The sequence below is a fragment of the Vidua chalybeata genome, chromosome 2, assembly GCF_026979565.1.
Source record: "Vidua chalybeata isolate OUT-0048 chromosome 2, bVidCha1 merged haplotype, whole genome shotgun sequence".
Taxonomy (NCBI): Eukaryota; Metazoa; Chordata; class Aves; order Passeriformes; family Viduidae; genus Vidua; species Vidua chalybeata.
This window is the reverse complement of record NC_071531.1, coordinates 113,818,987-113,838,550: the sequence shown is the minus strand read 5'-3', so window position 1 is coordinate 113,838,550 and position 19,564 is coordinate 113,818,987. Positions and strand designations below refer to the sequence as shown.

Sequence of the window (19,564 nt, the reverse complement as noted above, 5' to 3'; positions counted from 1 at the left end):
ACATTTCACATAGTCTGGAGTATATAAGGCATTGTAGTTAACACTTCCTCTTAGCAGTTGCTTGAGATGCCATCAGGAAGAGCCAGGAAGGGAAGAACAGATGGAAATCAGGCCACAGAGGGCTGGGAGCTTCCAAAATGAGTTTGTGGCATCACTTTACACTGCTATCACCCTCAGCACGTGGTAGCTTTCACATTCAGAGTTCTCTGAGGCAACTTCTTCAAGGAACACTTCTCCCCAAAACCAGAAAGGCATTTCCTGCCTCTTACTGAGTCAATGACTTGTTTGAGTGAATGACTTGGTCTCTTCCTGCCCTTGTCCTTTGCAAGGCAAGTGTGAATGAAATTATAAAAAAAAAGACAGGGGTTTGAGAAGAAGGGATTCATTTAACTGCCCTGAAGTGTGACGTAAGTAATGAGACCTTCAAGTCAGGCAAGCAGTCTCGACATTCTGAAGTGCTCCAAGCAGTTTTTCACAGCTTCAGCCAGAAGCCTCTGAGAAGAGAGGGCTTTCAGAGCTTACATAGCTTTGAAAACATACACAAATGCAATAAGGAAATATTCTTATCCAAAAGAACCTCAAGAAAAACACAAGGGATTTTAGCAGGAGGCTAAGCATAAGAAATTTGAGGTCAGAAACCACTTTTTTTAGATTTTTCTTTGCAGTAATTTTTTCTTTTAAAATAACTCACTTATTTTTATGGATTCAGTTCAACAAACCACTTCAGATGTTTAAATCCAACTGGGCAGTAGGAGAATACTAAAGAAAGTACTTTCTTGATTCAGGGTGGATTTAACTATGTGCTTTACTGAACAAGAAAGCAAGCATTTGCTTTTCTTCCAAAGAAGAAATATACTTGTAGCACATCTTGTTCATCAAATTATTCACAAAAATTCAGGGGCTACCTGTCTCTGAACTTACTGTGAAGGTTTGCAGTGTCCCAGTGAACATGGCTGATGTTTCCAAGGTTTATAAAATATTGAACTTTGGTGCCTCTCCAAATCTGAGGGAGTTCTCTGCACAGAATTAAAATGCAGTAAAGTGAAGAGAGTAGCTGATTTCACAGAATCTTCATTTACTCTTCTCCTGAGTCCAAATGCACAGCAAACACCATCCCCTGATGCACTAGATAACCTCTTTAAAAAGAAATTAGGATATCCTGAAGGGAGATCTTTGTGCCATGAGCAGCCCTCCTAAATAGTCCCTATCAGCTTCCCACGTGTAAATAGACATGCCAGTCAGCAGGGCAGGTTATTCAGTTGTTATGTGTGTGGTGTAATTAAAAATAAATGCCTCAGGAAGGCTTTGTATGAAAAGCCACCATCCTCATATCTTACATTCAGTGCCATGCTTTCCACTCAAACACAAGCCCTTGTTCCTCCTAAACAGTGTCTGGTGGGACCCAGTCCATTTCTTACTGGGATCATGTAGTAATAATTTGCAGGAAAAATTGTGGTGTAACTGCATGGGTCACTGTGGGTGTTGACCAGATAAATGTATTTAGCATCCATGCTGCCCTGGGTATAAAAAAAATCATAGGTTAATGTAGTTGGGCTGCCTGGGGAGCTCTTTCCAGTGAAATCATTTTCCAAGAAAGTGAACCTGCTTTATATCCATAGACAACAGCAAACTTCATTGCTAGAAAGAGCCCATCTTTTATTCTCTTGCAGCATCTGCTGGCCTTGAGGTACTTTTGGAATCTGATTAATCACTCAAGCTCTGGATTGTTCAGCCATGGCTAAATGGGACTGTGTTGATGGACATTACCCATAACCTTTTCCGTCCCAGAAGTTAAACAAATATCAGATACACGATTCCAGCTTTAAAATGAAGGATTGATTGCTGGGCTGCTGGCTGAAATCATAGCTAAAATCTCCACTGACAGTAACTATAAAATAGTTCTAAGAGCTTAGCTTGTTACAGTTTTTTTGACCATTAAAACATCAAGAAAATGGAGTTGGAAGCTGGGTGCTGCAAGATTTATTTCAATATTTTTTTTCCCTTTCCCTCTGTTTTCAAGATGTGCTTTGGTCTTCCTATTTTGTGGTGCTCTGACAGCATTGAGCTGGGGCTGGTGTTTGAACTCCTGGTAAAGTATAATGGTCATTTGGGCTTGCAGAAGTTGAATACTTCTAATTAGGTCTGAAAAGAGCTCAACTCCCATTACTTACTAGTAGCAGCTTTTAAAATTTGTTTTCTGAGCTGCTGCCTGTCTTGGCAGCCTGAAATACAAACAGTGTTAGAATCAAAGGATGTAATGTCAGTGCTTTTTAGCATTATGTATGCACATAAAAATATATCTTCCTGTTAGTGGTTATTACCTTGGTAGTACAGTTCTATGCCTAGAGGATGAAGCAGCTGGTGGTAAGATATGGTGATACTAATTTCTATGTTGTTGACTCAAATCTAGCCTGGGTTAGCAACAGAGAAAGGTCATTGCCCTGCCACACAGTTATTCAGGCCTTTTTTGATTAACTTGGCTGTCTTAAAAAAAAAAAAAAAATTCAGAAAAGAAAAGCTGAAAAGGGGCACTGAAATCAGTTGCTGCTCAAATAATAATGTACTGAAACTTCCTTATGTGATTTGTGTAAAAATTATTCAACTGAAAAAAGATTTCAAGTGAGGTGTCTTCTTCTAACAGTTTTCTATATATTTAAGACTTTCTCTTTTGAATGCTAAGATGATTTTCCTTGTGGTCTGCTCTTGCATATTGCAAGAGGATAAACCAGTATATACCACATTCCAGGGGCTTTTTTGAATTCCTTGAATCCCTATGGAATAACCACATTTCAGCTTTTGTCACTTTTCCACTCTCCTTTTTAGGAGAATTTGGAGAAGTGTGCAGTGGACGCCTGAAGCTGCCTTCTAAAAAGGAAATTTCAGTGGCCATCAAAACCCTGAAAGTTGGCTACACAGAAAAGCAGAGGAGGGACTTCCTGGGGGAAGCCAGCATCATGGGCCAGTTTGACCACCCCAACATCATCCGACTGGAGGGAGTTGTCACTAAAAGTAAGAAATTCCAGCCTAAATAATTCTCTGATTTGCTGATCAATCAAAGGAGAGCAGAAGTGAAGTAATGCAGGTTTATGCTCTGCAAAAAGCTCAATAATAAATTGGCAGGTTTAATAAACTCCAGAGTGAGGAATTGCTCCAAAAGGGCCAAGAGGCACGGGGTGATGATGTGGTAAGGAGTCGTGGAGACTGATGAGCTGAGGCTTCTTAATTGCACTGAACTTCACTGTGTTCTGCTTTCAGCTAAGTCATTAGATTTGTCATTAGCACTAATTAATGAGCAGCCAACCTGGTACAACAACCAGTTCTAGTGAATTGTTAAATAAGGCCAAACTTTTTTTCCTAGATGGTTTTCATGCAGGGGAAGTACTCCATGGAATATTCAATATGTACCAGCACGGGGCATGTAAAAGCTGTAGAATTCCAGAATTCAAACATCTTGGTAAAAATCTCAAAGAAGAAATATTGAGGATTTATTCTGTCAGTAGTAAAAATAATTTTATCTCTGTCCTTATATATATATTTACTTAAATGCCTTTTCTAAATCTGCTTTTGGGTGTTCATGTTACAGGTTTGGTTGGTTTTCCTTTGTTGGTTTCTTGGTTTTTTGGTTTTGTTTTTTTTTTTTTTTTTTTTGGTTAAAGCATATTCTTGGTCTTTGTTTATGATAACAAATAACCTTCTCTTTTTGAGACCAAAAATTTTAACTGAAATCTCCATGTACGTGTGGCACTTTTCTTGGAAAAGTAATATATTTCAACAACCCTCTTCAGCCACACTTTCTATACTTCCACTGCAGAATGAAGTGATACATTTAGCAATCAAATTTATCTACCTACATTAGTTATTAAGTGGGAGATCAATAAGATTTTATATGAGGCAATCTTAAAAAAAAAATTGAGTGCTCCAAGATTTTTCAGGGGAGTGGAAAAAGTTGGTAGGATATTTTCTTGTTCATCCTAGAGGACCCTACTAGCAAAGCAGCTCTTTGCAATTTCAGTGATCAGCTTGGAATTTGCTGAGGATGTTTCTAGTTTAACTGGATAGAAACATGCCAAACACTTTGGGTTTCAGATGGTTTTATTAGTTTGAGGAAAATTTTGATTTTTAATTGTGTCATTGAAAGTTTCACAAGGATAGACATAAAAAAATTTCATAGCATACTGCTGAAAAGTATAAGAAATGAAAACCCCACCAGAATATGTCTAAAAGTCACTAGTGAAAGGTATGTAAAACACTACATGTTATGAAGAGCCATAATTATAATAATAATAATGCCTTCTTTATGTGTGATTCATGAAAGTCTATTTTGTTGATTTCAATAACAAAGAAATTATTGTTTATCTTAGGTCTCACAGTCCTATTAGGAAAGGTCTGCCTGCATAAATTGAGGTTTATCTCCTGCTTTGTAGTGACACACATTTTGTACAGTCAGAATAAGATTTGCAGTCACAAAATCACTTGAAACGCCAGCACCAGTCTGCACTGAGCTGAGCTAAAATCTCTTTTGTTACATTTTGTATTCCTGGAGCACTTGAGACAATAATTTAATTGCTGTACAGGCAGGAATTTGTGCGTTGCTGTTGAATGTGCTTTACTAATTCTCTCTGTACTCTGTGTAAGTGACTTTTAGTGAGTTTGCTACTCAGGTGCATTCACAGCACTGCTGTCTGCTTTGGGGGGCTGGGGGAGGAGGTCAGGAGTGCCAGCTGCCCATCAGTGAGAGAGCAAACTCTGAATATTCCCAGCTGAAGCCAATAAAACCTCAAGGGTACAACACCCTCTCCAGTCAGCTCCAGAACAGGAGCTGAGAAATCTGCTCTGGAGCTACTTGTCTCCATTTTACTGGGCAAAAGTATATGGCACAAACTAAACATAGTAATAAATATAATTATTTGTTTTACTAAACATTCTGCAGGGTGATAGAAGGACAAGAAGCTTGGGAATTTGGGGGGGGTTTTGTTGTTTTTTTTTTTTTTTTTTAACAAATCAATCACCACATCAGGCTTCCAGCCTCGCCTCCAGCGCAGAATTGTTCCTCTGCTCCTTTTGGATTTCTGCATTTCCCAGCTGCTGCCCTGCACTCCTGGGCACGCTGTAGGCAGCAGTCTTAATAACCAACACACATGCTCTGCTTAGTTTACTAATAATTTACAGCAATTTGTAGCCTGCTATTATAATAAACCTGGGCAATGCTGTTGACACAAGTCGTTATCATTTATAAACGGCCGGGCTTTGATAAATGGATGTAGAGGGTTCTTTTAAAACTTCAGAGCATGTGATTCTCATTATGGGCACATTCCCAACTGAATGAGGGTGAAACCCTGCACTTAAGGCTTTTGGAGTGTGGGTGAACAAGGCAGGAAGATGCTCCTGAAATAATTTGGAAGACATATTTCTTACTCTAATTTAAGTTCTTCTGATAAAGTCTCGTAAAATTGCCTGAGTTTGTACAGAAACCAGGCACCTGTCTCCTGGCTTCAAAGTGCAGGGCAAAGTAAATCAGTTTATCATCGAAAATTTTGGATAGCCCTGTACTTGAAAGGTCCAGCAGCATATTCTGGGCATTACCAGAAATCCCTTTGAATTCATGTTACACACAGAGTGCAAGTACTTTTTCTTTAACTACGTATTTCTGGCTAGCAAGACTAAGTATAAATAGATCTTTTGTTTGAGCTTCTACATTGTTAGATCTCGTATCTTTATCATCTCTTATATCATTCAATATTAACATTTTGCATACAGTATTTCCTACTGGCGAATGGATGCCAGTCAATTAATTAGTCATTAGTATAACACACCATTTGTACCACAGAAAGAAGATATTTGAACCCATTAATTCATAATATACTTCTTGTATTAAACTCAGTCTTTGAAGTTACTATTTCTCTTCTAAGATATCTATTGGAAGTGGAAGCTGTATTTTTTGAAAAGCAAACAGAAAAAAAGTTGTTGTTACCATTGACTTGGCTTTTTTAATGGCTTTCTTCTTAATTAAGCTGGATGCCTTTTTCAAGACTCATGCTGTTCAATTTTAAAAGCTAAAATTTCACCATGCCCACTATACAATATGCACGCCTTAGTCCTACTTTTATGGTCAGATGCCTTCCTGTATTTTATGTGCAATAATAATTCATCTCCTTAAATAACTTCATGGTCTTACCCACTTTTCTCTCTACCACAAAGAGAAAATAAGCAAAGCATTAGTAAATATTATGAAATAATAAAATTAACAGGGCAATGACCTTGGTCTGAAAAGTTCCCTGTCATCACATGAATTTTTGCATTACTTTCTCTCTAGCTTGTCAGAGCTGCATGGAAAATCTTGGTTGTGTCACAAAATGCCCTAGGGTGGAAGGAATGGTTTCAAAAACTGGCCTGAATATATCTGGATGAGTTTTGGGGGAAAAAAAAAAAAGCTTTTCAAGGGCTGTTTCCTTAGAGTTTGCCAGTGCCCATGAGTGCAGCATGTTCAGATCCCAGCTGTGTCCAAGTTTGTGCTGTCAGGGATCCCAGCACAGAGGGAAGGAGTGCCTGGAAGGAGGGAATGTCCATCTTAAAGCTCTGCTTCTCTTTCCTGTGCCCTGTGTTTTACTGTGCACTTTCCTTCCCATCTGTATCTGCCTCAGTTTGCCCATGCATCTTTTGCTTCCTTTCTAAATGTAAAGGAATAATGTAAAAATTATCCTTGGGGTTAGGAAGATCTGGACGCATTCCTGAAATGCTTGGGTTTGCTGATTGTGTTGCAATGTGTTCCTTTGAAAAGCCTGACCCCTGTGCTCTGTTTTCAGGTAAACCAGTTATGATTGTTACTGAATACATGGAAAATGGTTCCTTGGACAGCTTCCTACGAGTAAGTGCAACAGGAAACTAAATGGGGCAGAAGTGGCTCTTGTTCTGGACTTGTTGGGGGTCTACTGCCACTCTGCACTGACTCATCAGCAGCTCTTGTTGCTTGATGTTTCTTTATTTTCATTTGGGTTTGTGAGTATCATGATGTGCTCAGAAATCCACTTAGGGATCTGCTGGTCCATTTGCAGTAAGCATCATTCCAAAATTAAGACAATTTTGGTTGCATTAGTATGTCACTTCTATTAAAAATGAACAAAACAAAGCAGCATTCTGGCACACAAAAATGAGAACTGTTTTTCTGGAGGTTGAATTATGACTGTAATGCAGTTATGATTATTGGTTGGCAGTCTCTGTGTCTAAGCAAGAGATTTTCAAAATGAATGGATTTATGGAAATTTTATCAGTAATGAAAAGTTAAGAGAATAGCCCCATACCTGAGGATGTTAAAAATGTTTAGCTAGCAAAGTTTACTGGCCTGTTTTCTTTTTCCAGCCTTAGACACACTAATGCTGTGGCTGATTTATCTTTGTTTTCTGTCAAAGTTGGTAGTGAGCCTAAAAAAATTTGAACGCTCCCTGTGTCACCAAGATTTACTTGTGGCAAAACAAGGAGTGTAGGAGAAATGAAATCCCATCTGAGGGGAAACACTGGTTTAATTTTAATTTGTTAGAGCAAACTCAGCTTTGGCTGGGAGACTGCTTTGGTTCTGCCACGGTTGAATGACATTATCCCCCAAATTCATAACATTGAACTAGACATTTAACCCCAAAAGGGGATAGATTGTCAACCTTAGTTTCTCTATGTACTATATATGTTATGGTGTCCACTGGAGCATGTAAAATGCATATAAATAATGTGTCAGTATAGCTGAATGAAATATCTCTGTACTGAACTATATATATTTTGTTTAGACTTGAAATCCTCGAAGAGAGCCCTGAGGAAGGGAGAATAATTTCTGCCTGCACAGAACAGTTGTTCAGCTTGTTCTTTCATTTTACTATGATTTTTTTTTTTACTACTGTTATGTGAAAACATAGATAAGAACCTTGTGACTCATTAATATCACAGGCAACTCAGGTCCTATAACATTTTTATAAATGCCTTTTGGAACTATTCAGTTTGCTTTCCTCATTGCCATTGAAAGGCTCTCTGAGCATCTGATTCTGTTCATGGTTAGAAACCTTCTGGTTTTTAGCTAAATCTTTTCCAGAGTTTATATAAAATTCTCTTGCGTTGGCTCTGATAAAAAAGGGACAGACAACTGCTAATAGTCTTTTAAAATATTAATTTCTTCATGAAGGGGAATTCTGAGAGACTCTTTAAGCATCCACTGTGTCATATATTTGTCTAATGTTTCCAGTGCTAATATCACCCCCAAGTACACTAACCAAAAATGAAAAATGGATGCAATCAGTCTGGCAGACTGATTCATGTCAGATCACCTCACGTGACAGAGCCAGCTCCCTTGTATTTAATAAAATTCCAGAAGCAGCAGCATGAGGAGTTGGAGAGCTGCCCATGAGAATACATTTACAGCGCTGGGGAATTCATCTGAGAGCTGCACTACAACAAATGCTGTCCTATTGTCTATATATCCATATATCAATATCAAAAGTAGATGTTAGCAAACAGGATTATAAGAGTTGTGAGACTTAAATCATGCCCAGAAGTAGATTATTAGAAATATATCCAACTAATGGTTTCTAGGCTAAGTCATAATGTGTTTCAGTAATTTTTGTGCTCCTGCAGTTGAGGAAAATTTTAAGAAATGAGTTTAAAACTAACAGAATTTGAAAGCCGCTGCCTCAGATCAGCATTTGCTTTTGTTAAACGAATTTCTTGTGTAATAGAAAACTTTCATTAGGCCATTGGGGAAGGCTTGGATTTTCACTAAAAAATCCTGTGGCCTTGCAGGGAAGTTGGACATCTGTTTCTGTAATGTTCTGACACTCCAGTCTCAGGAGCACACATAGCTTAGATTTATGAGCTGCTTTCACACGTGTCCCATCTAGGAAGTTAAAACTCTGATGACAGCAAGAAGGGAAAAAATGAATTTTTATCTGAATTGCAAATCTGTCCCCTTCCCTCAGCTGATTGGGAGATCAACATGGTTCCACATGTGGCATTTAAATCACAACGCCTGACTCAGGAGCTCCTCACTTGAGGAGCTTCCAGGGTATTTATGAAAAAAAATCTGTGCAAGAAGGAGCATGAGCAATCCCTGAGATGATATTTCCAATGTTTTCCAGAAGCATGATGCCCAGTTCACAGTCATCCAGCTGGTGGGCATGCTTCGAGGGATCGCATCTGGCATGAAGTACCTGTCGGACATGGGCTACGTCCATCGGGATCTAGCTGCTCGTAACATCCTCATCAACAGCAACCTGGTGTGCAAAGTCTCAGATTTTGGTCTCTCTCGTGTACTGGAGGATGACCCAGAAGCTGCTTACACCACGAGGGTGAGTTCCTGTGTTCCTTTTACCTTTTTAAAATTCCTGTTGGTTGTGGCAAAGACTGAAATCTGATGGAAGTCTGAAATCTGAGGCTGTGGGAGGGCAGTCACTCCTGTATGCCCAGAGATGTTCAATAAACCAGAAGCTCATCACAGTTATTTTTAAATTCATGTCTTGGAGAAAATAGAAAATGTACATACAAAAAGTATGGTTTGTGTTGGTAGAATACTTTCCTTAGACTATGCAAAATTCTTGGCTCCGTTTCTTACTCCTGGATGTGTAAAGGAGTGAATATTACAATTAAAGCCTGAGTTCTTTTGGCACACAATAATTTAAGCCTTCATGTGTGCTTTGAGAAGTTTTAGTTACACTGCTGATTTAGCTCCCACACAGTAAAAAAAAAAAATCCTACCCATCAAATTTTTGTGTTTTCTAGCATGATAAGACATATGTCTGACTGGAGCATACTGCAATCACTGTTCTTTAAGGGTGTGTCATTATACCTGCTCCTGTACCTCTACCTGAGTGAAAACTTGAGTAAAACAAAAAAATGCACATCTGATTATCCCCCTGAATAACACTTCCATTTTTTGTGGAAGCCTTTAGCTTTATGTATATATGTGTATTACACTTGGATATCTGGTTGCTCATTTTAATGCTATTTAAAGTGGATTTTGTTAGCTTTACAAAAAGTGACATTAACATCCAGTATCTTTGGCAAGTGTAATTTGCATTGCTCACAGTAATCACCTCATCTTCACTGTACAAACCAGATTGCAATGTATCAGCATAACCTTAATGTGGGTTTTCTAAGGTTTCCTTCATTCCTGAACACTGACAGGAGCAATCAATAATTTTAGTAGTTTACATGCCGCCTTCTTCACGATTGAAATAAAATAACATGTGAGAAATGAGTAATGAAATGACAGATTTATTACACATTGTATACACATGCTCTAATAGATATATATTTATCAATCATACCTTCATAACTTCCCAAGCATAAAGACTCTGTTCTTTACTTGACCTTTCAGTGTTTTCTTTGCCCTCTGATAAACTTTGTCATGGAGTTAGAAATGTGCAATATATACCACTTTAGAAAACTGTCTGCAGAGATTTGGCATGGTTAATATAAAGAGACATTAGTAGGAGAAAGCAGTGTTCATACTCAGTAGTGTTAGAGCATTAATAAATAAATATTCCTGGCATGCAAGAGTTCCTCAACAGAGAATGGCCTGTGATGCAGCCAGAGGTGCATTGCTGTGTCAGATACTTGTTTGCTCTCTTAAAATCAAGCTGAAAGTGAAGCATTGGATGAAGCTGTCACATCAGTGACACGTCTGTGGGTGGCTTGGACAAGTCAGGGTGCACAGGGTGCCAGTGTTTTCAGCCAGTGTTCCATCTGAATTTCCTCCTCCTCTCCCCCTGCCACCTATTTTCTGAGGCTACCTGCCTATTTGCAATTAGGCAGTGAAATCAGATGGAAAGAAACTATTTTGTGAAGTGTAATCATCTGTGTTCAGTAAACTCCATCTGGCGTTTGTGGTGTGTGTGCAAACTGCTGCAGGAAGATGCTCAGACAATTAAAACCCTCCAATGCAACTTAGGACAAATCTAATTTTTTTCCAAGAGTTGTTGCTGTGAATATACCTGTGCCACATGTTGGCTCTGAGAGAAGAACAAGGCTATTTGGTATTCATCCTTTTTGCTCATATTTCCCTTTGAAGTGAGTCTTATGTAGATGCCAGGGGAGTGTTTCTAGGTGGGATGTTTGATCCTCAGCTGAAAAAAATGGGGACCACAGATGTGAAACAGAGCTTCACTCCACTGGTAGAGAGATGAACAGTTCATGTTCTTGCTGCTTGAGTATTTCACAAAACACAGGACCATTTCCTTGGCTTAACACATTTTGCAACCATTAATTCTACGACAAAAATAGTGCCACTTTTTAAAAATAATGGCATCATCCCAAACTGTTTCATGTCTTTAAAACTAAAGGGTGACAACAAGATATTTAAAAAACAACCAAAAAATCTAAATTATAACTCAAATTTCAAACATTACAGAGTGTGTATTATATTGATGTCCTCCTGTCCTCCAGCTCTTCCTACTCCCCGTTGTCCATTTAGTATCAGTGGAACTAGGAAATGTATAGTTATCTGCAAAGATGGGTGCTTTATCTATTTAGGCTCCTTATCTACCCCTATTTTCCACCTGCAAATGTCAAAGCCTGAGAATGATTCCACTGCTTTAATTCATAATTGCAAGTCAGAATTGATCTACCCCCAAGAAGCCCAGCCAGGTTTTCAATACTCACCAGTGCCTGGGTGAAATTTTATGTTGTGCTGTTCTCAGAAGCCATGTATGAAGCTTTGCATAAAGGCTATGAACATGTATCCTTTTATACATCAATAATTTATGTATTCCTTTATATATCAATGCATAATCTGTGATATTCATGCTATTGTCCCAGAAGCCTGAGGGACAATGCAAAGATCACAAGTGCATGTGTGAAATACAGGGAATCAGGAGTTGTAAGGAACTTTCCTACCTGACAGGGTCATTTTTTTTTACCTCCTGAATTATTGTCACTGCCTTGATACCACAAAAGGCCTTTGGCAGCCTGGGGTCTGCCTGCTTACAGAAGCAGAAGCCAGCATGTGCATCAGGCTGACTGACTGTTTGGATGTTTTAATTTTTTCACAGAGTTTTTGTGCCTGAGGGGATGTTCTGTAATTATCTACATTCTCCATATCTATTCACTTTTAATTGAAACACCGAGATTGTATTAAAATTGTCATTTTCAAATGCATCCGGTTTTTCCGTATTATTTTTCAGATGTCTGTATGACAAGTGGGTGGACTAATGACACAGTATGAAGTGGAAGTGAATTTAAGCAATCACAGTTGTAGAGGGACTGTAATTATGTCTCTCAAAGACAATATTTGGGTAATCAGTAGGTGAACTTTGACTATTTAAGCACATAGATACATCAGCAGTATCCATGGCATTTTTATATAAATGCAGCCCATGCTGGACAGAAATCAGTTGTATTTTCCCTATGTATGCAAAATCACAGTGATACAGTCTGAATGTATTGAAGGATGTGGTGAAGAAGGAGCCAAAACCCCATAAATTCTCTTGCCCCAAAGCACAGAGGAGAGGAGCAGTGCTCTGTCATCACTGACTACTCAAGGAGGAGATTATTTCAATATAAAACATTCATTAGTAAGGGACTGACAAGCATAATAATGTCAGGTGTGTAAAAAGGTAAAGCTAACTCATCTCACTCACAAGAATCTCTCTTGTTCTGTACCATTAAGATACCTCCTGGCCTCTCCTAAGTCCTGGTGTAATGAATGAATGTCAGGCTTTTACTTTCAGCTTCTTCTGCAAACTCCTTCTAGTAATTCAGTTAGAATCCATTTTTCTTGATTCACTCCTCCCCAGGCCTGTGGCTTAGGTGCCTGTGGCTGTCACCCTGTAACAGATTATAAATCAGAATATTGGAATGGGTTCTGAAGTCCTGGAAACAGCTGCCTTGTGCTGGAGTGCCAGCCGTGCTGGAAATAAATTGAGGGCTTCATTGACTTGAGATGAATTATGTTGGAGAGACAGATACTGCAGGAATAGCAGCTCCATCTACAGAAGATAAAACTTCTGGTTACTGCTGGCTCACTGATTTCCAACCCTGAGAGAGGTTCTCTGACCCAGAGTGCCTGGGATTTTGAGCTGCAATAACAAACTCCTACAATTTCTAACACCAAAGCTCTCTTTCTACTCAGGTCCGGGGAGTCTGGCTTTCTGATGAGCGTGCCCTTAAAGGGAGACCATGATAAAAACATATAAAAACTGTATAGGTTTTTATCAGTTAATATATTGCTGTTCTTGTTCTTAAGCTATTCCAAAAAAAGAGTCAGCAAAATCACTTTTTAAAAATAATTATGACATTTTTATGACAAACTGGGGAGCAGAAGAGCAAAATTACACTTTTAGACTCTGTTCAGTGGCAGCTGATTTCTTTTTTTAGCTACATTTTAATTAATATTTTTGAGTTACTTATGGTAAGGCTGTGTGTATCTGCAGGTTTGTATAGGCTTACAGCTGAGACTTAGCAAAGAGAATTTGAAAGCCACTGACTCACACTCATTGTAATAGGGATCTGGGGTTGTTGCACCTTCCTTTTTCAGTAAAGCAAAGCCAGAAATTGTTTCATTGAGTTTCTAATCTTTCTGCAATGAAGCAGTCCCAAAATGTGAGGAGACTAATAATTGTCTTTTTTTTTTTTTCTTTTTTTTGAAATGTATTTCTCCAATTGCATAAATGACTTTTTAACATAAGATTATAAAGACTTTCTATCCAATATGAAATTCCTGCCCTGGTCTAGTGGGTGATGTCTGGTTCTCTTCATGGTGGTGGGGTCTTTGTTGTTGTAAATTTAGGATGTGGCTTTCCCCCAGGATTCATGTTCCTTATTGAAAACCATGGCTCACTTCTAGGATAGAAAACAGAGAGATTGATTTCTTTATCAGCCTCACATCTAAAACTGTAAGTGGATTTCTTGTGAAAACACGAGGCTACAGGAGAGCTTTCCTTGTTTCTTGGCTGGGCCTTGGACTCGCTGAGGGCCCCTGGACACTTGTAAAGGGAGCTTATTAATTGAGTATAAGGAAAACAAAGTCATTTTTATGTTCTTGGTACTGTTCTGGAGCAGCATTGGGAATTGAGAATAAAGTTATAATGCATAGAAAATACAATGTACTTTTTGTGACTAAAGAACATCATCCAGTAGATTAAATTTCCAAGAGAGAGAGAGAGATCAGGCTCTTCATCTGGCTTCAGCATAAAACAGTGGTTTCAAACACTCCAGTTTATTTTCTGTGTCCTATTTGCTGGTCTGCAAGTGATGTGGAAATTTGGTGTTCACCTGATTTTAAGGGTTGTGTGTGAAATGAAGGTTTGTCTTTTGGGAGGGAGCTCTGCTAAACAGAATGGGATCCATGAAAACCATATGCCAAAATAATTCCTCCCTGACTTTTGCCAAGCCTCTAAGACTTACCTAGTGACATTTTGGAGGCCTAAATTGTAGTCTGAGTCAGGACTGCCTGTGCTGTTTATACTTAATTTAATTTATGCAATATTAGGCATGAAAATGAAGATGCCTCAGTGTACTTAGACTGTATTTAGATTTCTAATTAACACTAATGCCTGCATTTCTACTGTTAATCAAGCCAGTGAGTCTAAAGCTGGTTATTGTACAGCTACCCTCAGTGTAGGTACAGTTTATGGGAGTGTAGGCAAAGCAGTAAAATATTTAAATTTTTTTTTTTTTTTTTTTTTTTTTGCTGGTTACTCAGTGGAAGTCAGAGCGCTCTCTCCCCACAGAGGTGGTTGTGAGGAGAGGTGTGTGACTGGAGTACAATGGAGGTGTCAGAAGCACTGCAAAGAGCTGGTCTGGTGTGAAAGCTTCAGAATATATTCTGTACACGTTGTGCATAACTGGAAATAATTTTAAACTCTCACAGTTTTCTGTCCTAAAACACGTTCACTCCAGAATTGCCTTCAGGAAAAGGTTTTCCACTGCTACCTTTTCGAACTTTATTTTCTCATGTGTGACTCTCAAAAAACTCTGCCAAAGCTGACATCACCAGGAATTGTCTCTTTCCTCTAATTCTCACATTTTAGAAACTCAGCCTGAGGTTCCTTGTGTGGATTTCATTAACTTGACCTACAGCACCAAGTGGTGGCCATGACCAGAGAGAGATGTTCCCCTACCTACCATGTTAATTGTACTGGTAGCTTCAATTCTCTTTGGCATTTAATGATGGCTTGCTTCTCTTATGACTGTAAAAAATGTCCAAAGTCACTCTCCCAGCTGACATTTTTTCACTCTTCCCTCTGCACAGGTGACCCCATCTAAATCTGACTTTCTGTGTCAGCTGGAGGCTTGCCTTTAGTGAAGTGAAGCAACATCATGGCCCCTTATTTTCCTTGGATGTCCTAGAAAACCTGGTGAAGTCATGCAGGGAATTCACTCCAATGCCTTAAAATCAGCCAAATCCAGCCCTCCTTGTGCTGTGCAAAAAGGACTTGGGTTATCAGCAGGGACCTTGGACTGTGTTTTTCACCTTTAATGGCTGTCGTGGCAGTTTCCAAACATTTCAAAACTGAAAATCGACCAGACTTGATTTACCATTTACTCTGATCTGTGTGAATTACACTACACACACAAATATATATATATAATATATGTGTGTGTGTGAGTGTCTATAAAGTATGTATGCTTTACTGTACTATATATCTGTATTGCAGATGGACAAATCTATGGTAAATCTACTAGATATCAGTAGATTTTGCACTGAAATATATTTTACTCTCTCTTTTGCTCTTATGACAAACAGCAGCAGCGTTTCCCCGCTGTTTTTTTTTTTTACACCGATATCACGATAACTGAGAATCTCAGAGATAAAATAATCAACCACACGAAATCATATTTGTTGCAGGGCAGTCAAATGGACTCTGTGGTTTTGTTTTGCTCCCAGGGGGGCAAGATTCCCATCCGATGGACGTCTCCAGAAGCTATTGCCTATCGGAAGTTCACGTCAGCCAGCGACGCCTGGAGCTATGGCATTGTCCTCTGGGAGGTGATGTCTTATGGGGAGAGACCCTACTGGGAGATGTCCAACCAGGATGTGAGTAAATTGTTGTCTGAGTTGTGTTCTCAGATAAGGGATCAAGCAGGTGGCTCTGAGTTTTTGACGGTGACATTGAATAAGGCGTGGAGATGAAAACCGCCGGATCTCCCTGCTCAAGTAAAAGTTCATTGGAACTTGAAAAACCCACCATCTTTATAGCAGAGTGTTTTGGACCTCTGAAGGAGCAGAGTAGAGAAATTTATCCCATTGGTGGTTTTCTGTAAGATGATGCAAATAATTCCACTGCAATGAGGTCATTGCCTTTTACATTCCTTAGGTCGTTGTTAGAAAACCCTCCTAAATTTCTGTTGATCCCCTTTGGTTCCACTTGTATAATATTCTATAGAAGTTTTCTGTAGATGTCAAATGCACAGAATAAATTGCTCTTGGCACTTGTGAAAAAGAGAAGCAAAGTATTCCTGCTAAGAGTTTAATGAAACCAAAATGCTTCTGGAAGTAATCAATGGATAAAATAGAGAAGGAGAGTGATCTGATTAGACTTCCAATACAGGTTTCTTTGCAACATTAGTAAACTGTCCAAGCCTGCAATCCAAATGATTAATGGAGCTCTCCCAGTATTTTTTAAAGAAGCATACCATTTCCCCAAAGAAGATTTTTATTGTATCTATTTTGAGTTCTTTTTCTGTTGTTTATTAATTTTAGATTTATTGCACAGGAGTTTCTTATGGACCAAATTTGGTGGACTGCAGTCACTCAAACAAACAGATTTTCCAAGAAGATGATATATATTGTTACTAGTTCTAAATTAAAATAAATAAGTCAGTAACATAGTTGTAGTCAAACATTTTTCTGTACTGCTTTATGTTAAACAAGGAAAAAGATAACTAAACTTCCATTTAAGTGGGTACCTCTGCAACCCAAGTCTCTGTAGAAAACTATACATTTCTTTTAATTGGTAATGAGTGTTTTTTGTGGAGATTAATGTATCCTGTTGTGCAGACTGATGTATTCGTGGAATGTCTTTAATAATATCCCATTAAAATCAGAAATGGAAGGATTAACCTATTTATCTGCCTCTCCTTTATGGCTGCTTAAACCATTAACTGTTCTCTTGTCCTTGTTGTGACTCAGAATAGTTTGTTCTGCTTTTCAATACATTGATCCAGATGAAGAGGAAAGATTAATAGAATATGGCTTTATCATTTTCTACATTGACTATATTGGGGTTTTTTTATTCATGGGGCAATAGATGCTATAGGCCTGATCAAGAGGTGTTGGATTCTAGTGAAAAGGCTGGATTAAAAAGCTTCTGGACAGCACAAATTCTAAAGTAATCTTAGTTTTGTGTGTGTCAATCTGGAAAAGTTACAGAAAATCTAGACAAATTTTATCAGTCTAGGTAAATTATAATCAATTCTGCTTGCACTGCCTAGTAGAAAGTATATAATTATCCATGAGGTAAGTTTTAAAAGCATTTTGTGGCCCTGTGACATCATCCACAAGACCTTTTGTCTGTTGGTTCAGGATGGCCCATGAGGGGGCAGGTTGATTTTTCAGCAGGGTAGGCTGTTTTTCCTGTTGGTGTTTTGAGTTTTGTATCCACTGGAGGATGTGGAAAGGTTGTTTTTTCTGCTCTTGTTTTGGAGTTCAGTGTCCACTGGAGGATGTGGAAAGCATCTGTTGCTAAGGGTAATCAGAGGAGAGATATCCAAGACCTTTTGAAGTTTGGCATACTTAAGCTTGCTAACTGTGGCTTTTGTTTATGGATTTATTTCAACTGAGTGTGAGTTTTTGAGATCCTTTCCACACACTCACCTTCTTCAAAGTCACCCACTGTATCTTAACTCCCCTTTCTGCATGCCTAATCTACTGCCTGGTTTACTTTGCAGATAAAGGAGAGACAATTAGTGAATAAACACGTTTGTTTAAACACAGAATGTCCACGGTAACATTCTCACAGCTGATAAAAAACCCAAGTTGCTGTAAAGTGCCTTTAAGTTTGCACAAACTTTTCTCCTTGTGCAGGTGATTAAGGCTGTGGATGAAGGGTACCGCTTGCCACCTCCCATGGACTGCCCAGCTGCCTTGTATCAGCTGATGCTGGACTGCTGGCAGAAGGACAGAAACAACAGACCCAAGTTTGAGCAGATTGTCAGCATCCTGGATAAGCTGATCCGGAATCCCAGCAGTCTGAAAATAATCACCAACGCGGCGGCAAGGTGACATACTAGATCTTACATTGCTCATGAACCTCTTTGATTCCTTCATCTCCTGTAATTAGGATTTGTTTGCACTCTTTAGTGCCTCTTCACCTTTTAACTGTAGCTGTTTGCAGAGAGAGGGATTTAATATTGTTATTTTTATTATTCACGTGGTTATTTTATTAGTTATTTGCTATTATTTATCCGATTTGTGAAAGATTTTTATGCTAAGGGCATGAAACCCGCTGGAAGACTGAGTAGAGTTTTTTTGAGAAAAGCACAGCTGGCAGATTTGGCCATCATGGGATTTTCCTTTTGCTTCTGCCCTTTGGTGGTGTTTTAAGTGCTTAGTGTTTCATAGGTTACAGCCAGCCATGTTCCTAAGTATCTTTCTGAATTGGGTCCAAATACACTTAGGCTCTCCTCTGACAAGTCAGGTTAACTTTAGTCATCTGAATAATCTTTTTTTTTTCCCTTTCAGTAGTGCTCACAGACCTAAAAATGCACTTTCTCTCCCTCTTAGATCAATGTGTGAACCAGGAATTAATTTTCAACCTGTGCAACGTTCCTAATTGCATTAAAAACATTCATTTTTAATCCTGGGTTTTCAACACACTCTGGAACATCATCACTATGATGAGATAAGAATTATCTCATTGAGAGAGAGCAGCTGAAGAGTGTGTTGACACCTAAGGGCATAATGAAGATGTGGTGAAAGAAGAGCTTTAGTTAAGTAGTGTTAAAGAGACTCAGTTTGTATAGTGCACAAAATGCCATACTCTTACTGAAGGAGTGTAAAAGTATTTTTAGCATGAATGGTAGTGCCAAATCCTCTGTCAGCAAAGCAGGCAGAGTCAGGGAGAAAAGCATTCTGCTGTTTCAGACCCTGGAGGGCGTTCTGCATGTCACTGTGCAAGAGACCAGAGCCTGACATGAGGCAGGTTTCAAAAGGGAGCACAGAAAACCTTCCTGGCAGACCTCTCCTTGTGATGCAGCACACTTCCCACCACGACAATTGGATGGGAAGGCTGAGGGAAGTGGAGCAAAGGCAGTGGGAAGAGCTGCATTGATCCTGCAGCCTGCTGTGCGACTGCCATGGACCTTGCCTCCTCCTTCCTGGCCCTGCCTTTGTGCTGCACCCTCAGCCAGAGACTGGCCACTCTAATTACCTCCTGCTGCCATGCCAGAGGGCAGAAAAAGAAAGAAGAGAAGGGAGGAGAAAGGCAGTGATTCTAACGGGCTCTGCTTTTAGATTTATATATTGAGAGAAGATGGCTCGCACAAAATTATGGTTGAATAATTTTGCTTGGTGAGTCTTGAACACATAGGAAACCAACATGCTTACAGAAGCAATTCTATCTAGAAGGTGACAGAAAAAAACCAACAAACA

At 39.0% G+C, this 19,564-nt stretch overlaps 1 protein-coding gene across 5 annotated transcripts in view; it reads left to right on the top strand.

Moving 5' to 3' along the window:
- Positions 1–19,564, top strand: part of EPHA3 (EPH receptor A3) — a 178,047-nt gene that overhangs the window by 142,823 nt on the left and 15,660 nt on the right. For all 5 annotated transcript variants that reach the window (XR_008429160.1, XR_008429159.1, XM_053934113.1 and 2 more), the window contains exons 11-15: positions 2,824–3,009; positions 6,804–6,865; positions 9,114–9,323; positions 15,860–16,009; positions 17,999–18,192. Coding sequence is in view for 3 of the 5 variants with exons in the window: in XM_053934113.1 (XP_053790088.1) it covers positions 2,824–3,009; positions 6,804–6,865; positions 9,114–9,323; positions 15,860–16,009; positions 17,999–18,192 (802 nt within the window). In the remaining 2 variants the exon portion in view is untranslated. The remainder of the gene's footprint in view (positions 1–2,823; positions 3,010–6,803; positions 6,866–9,113; positions 9,324–15,859; positions 16,010–17,998; positions 18,193–19,564) is intronic.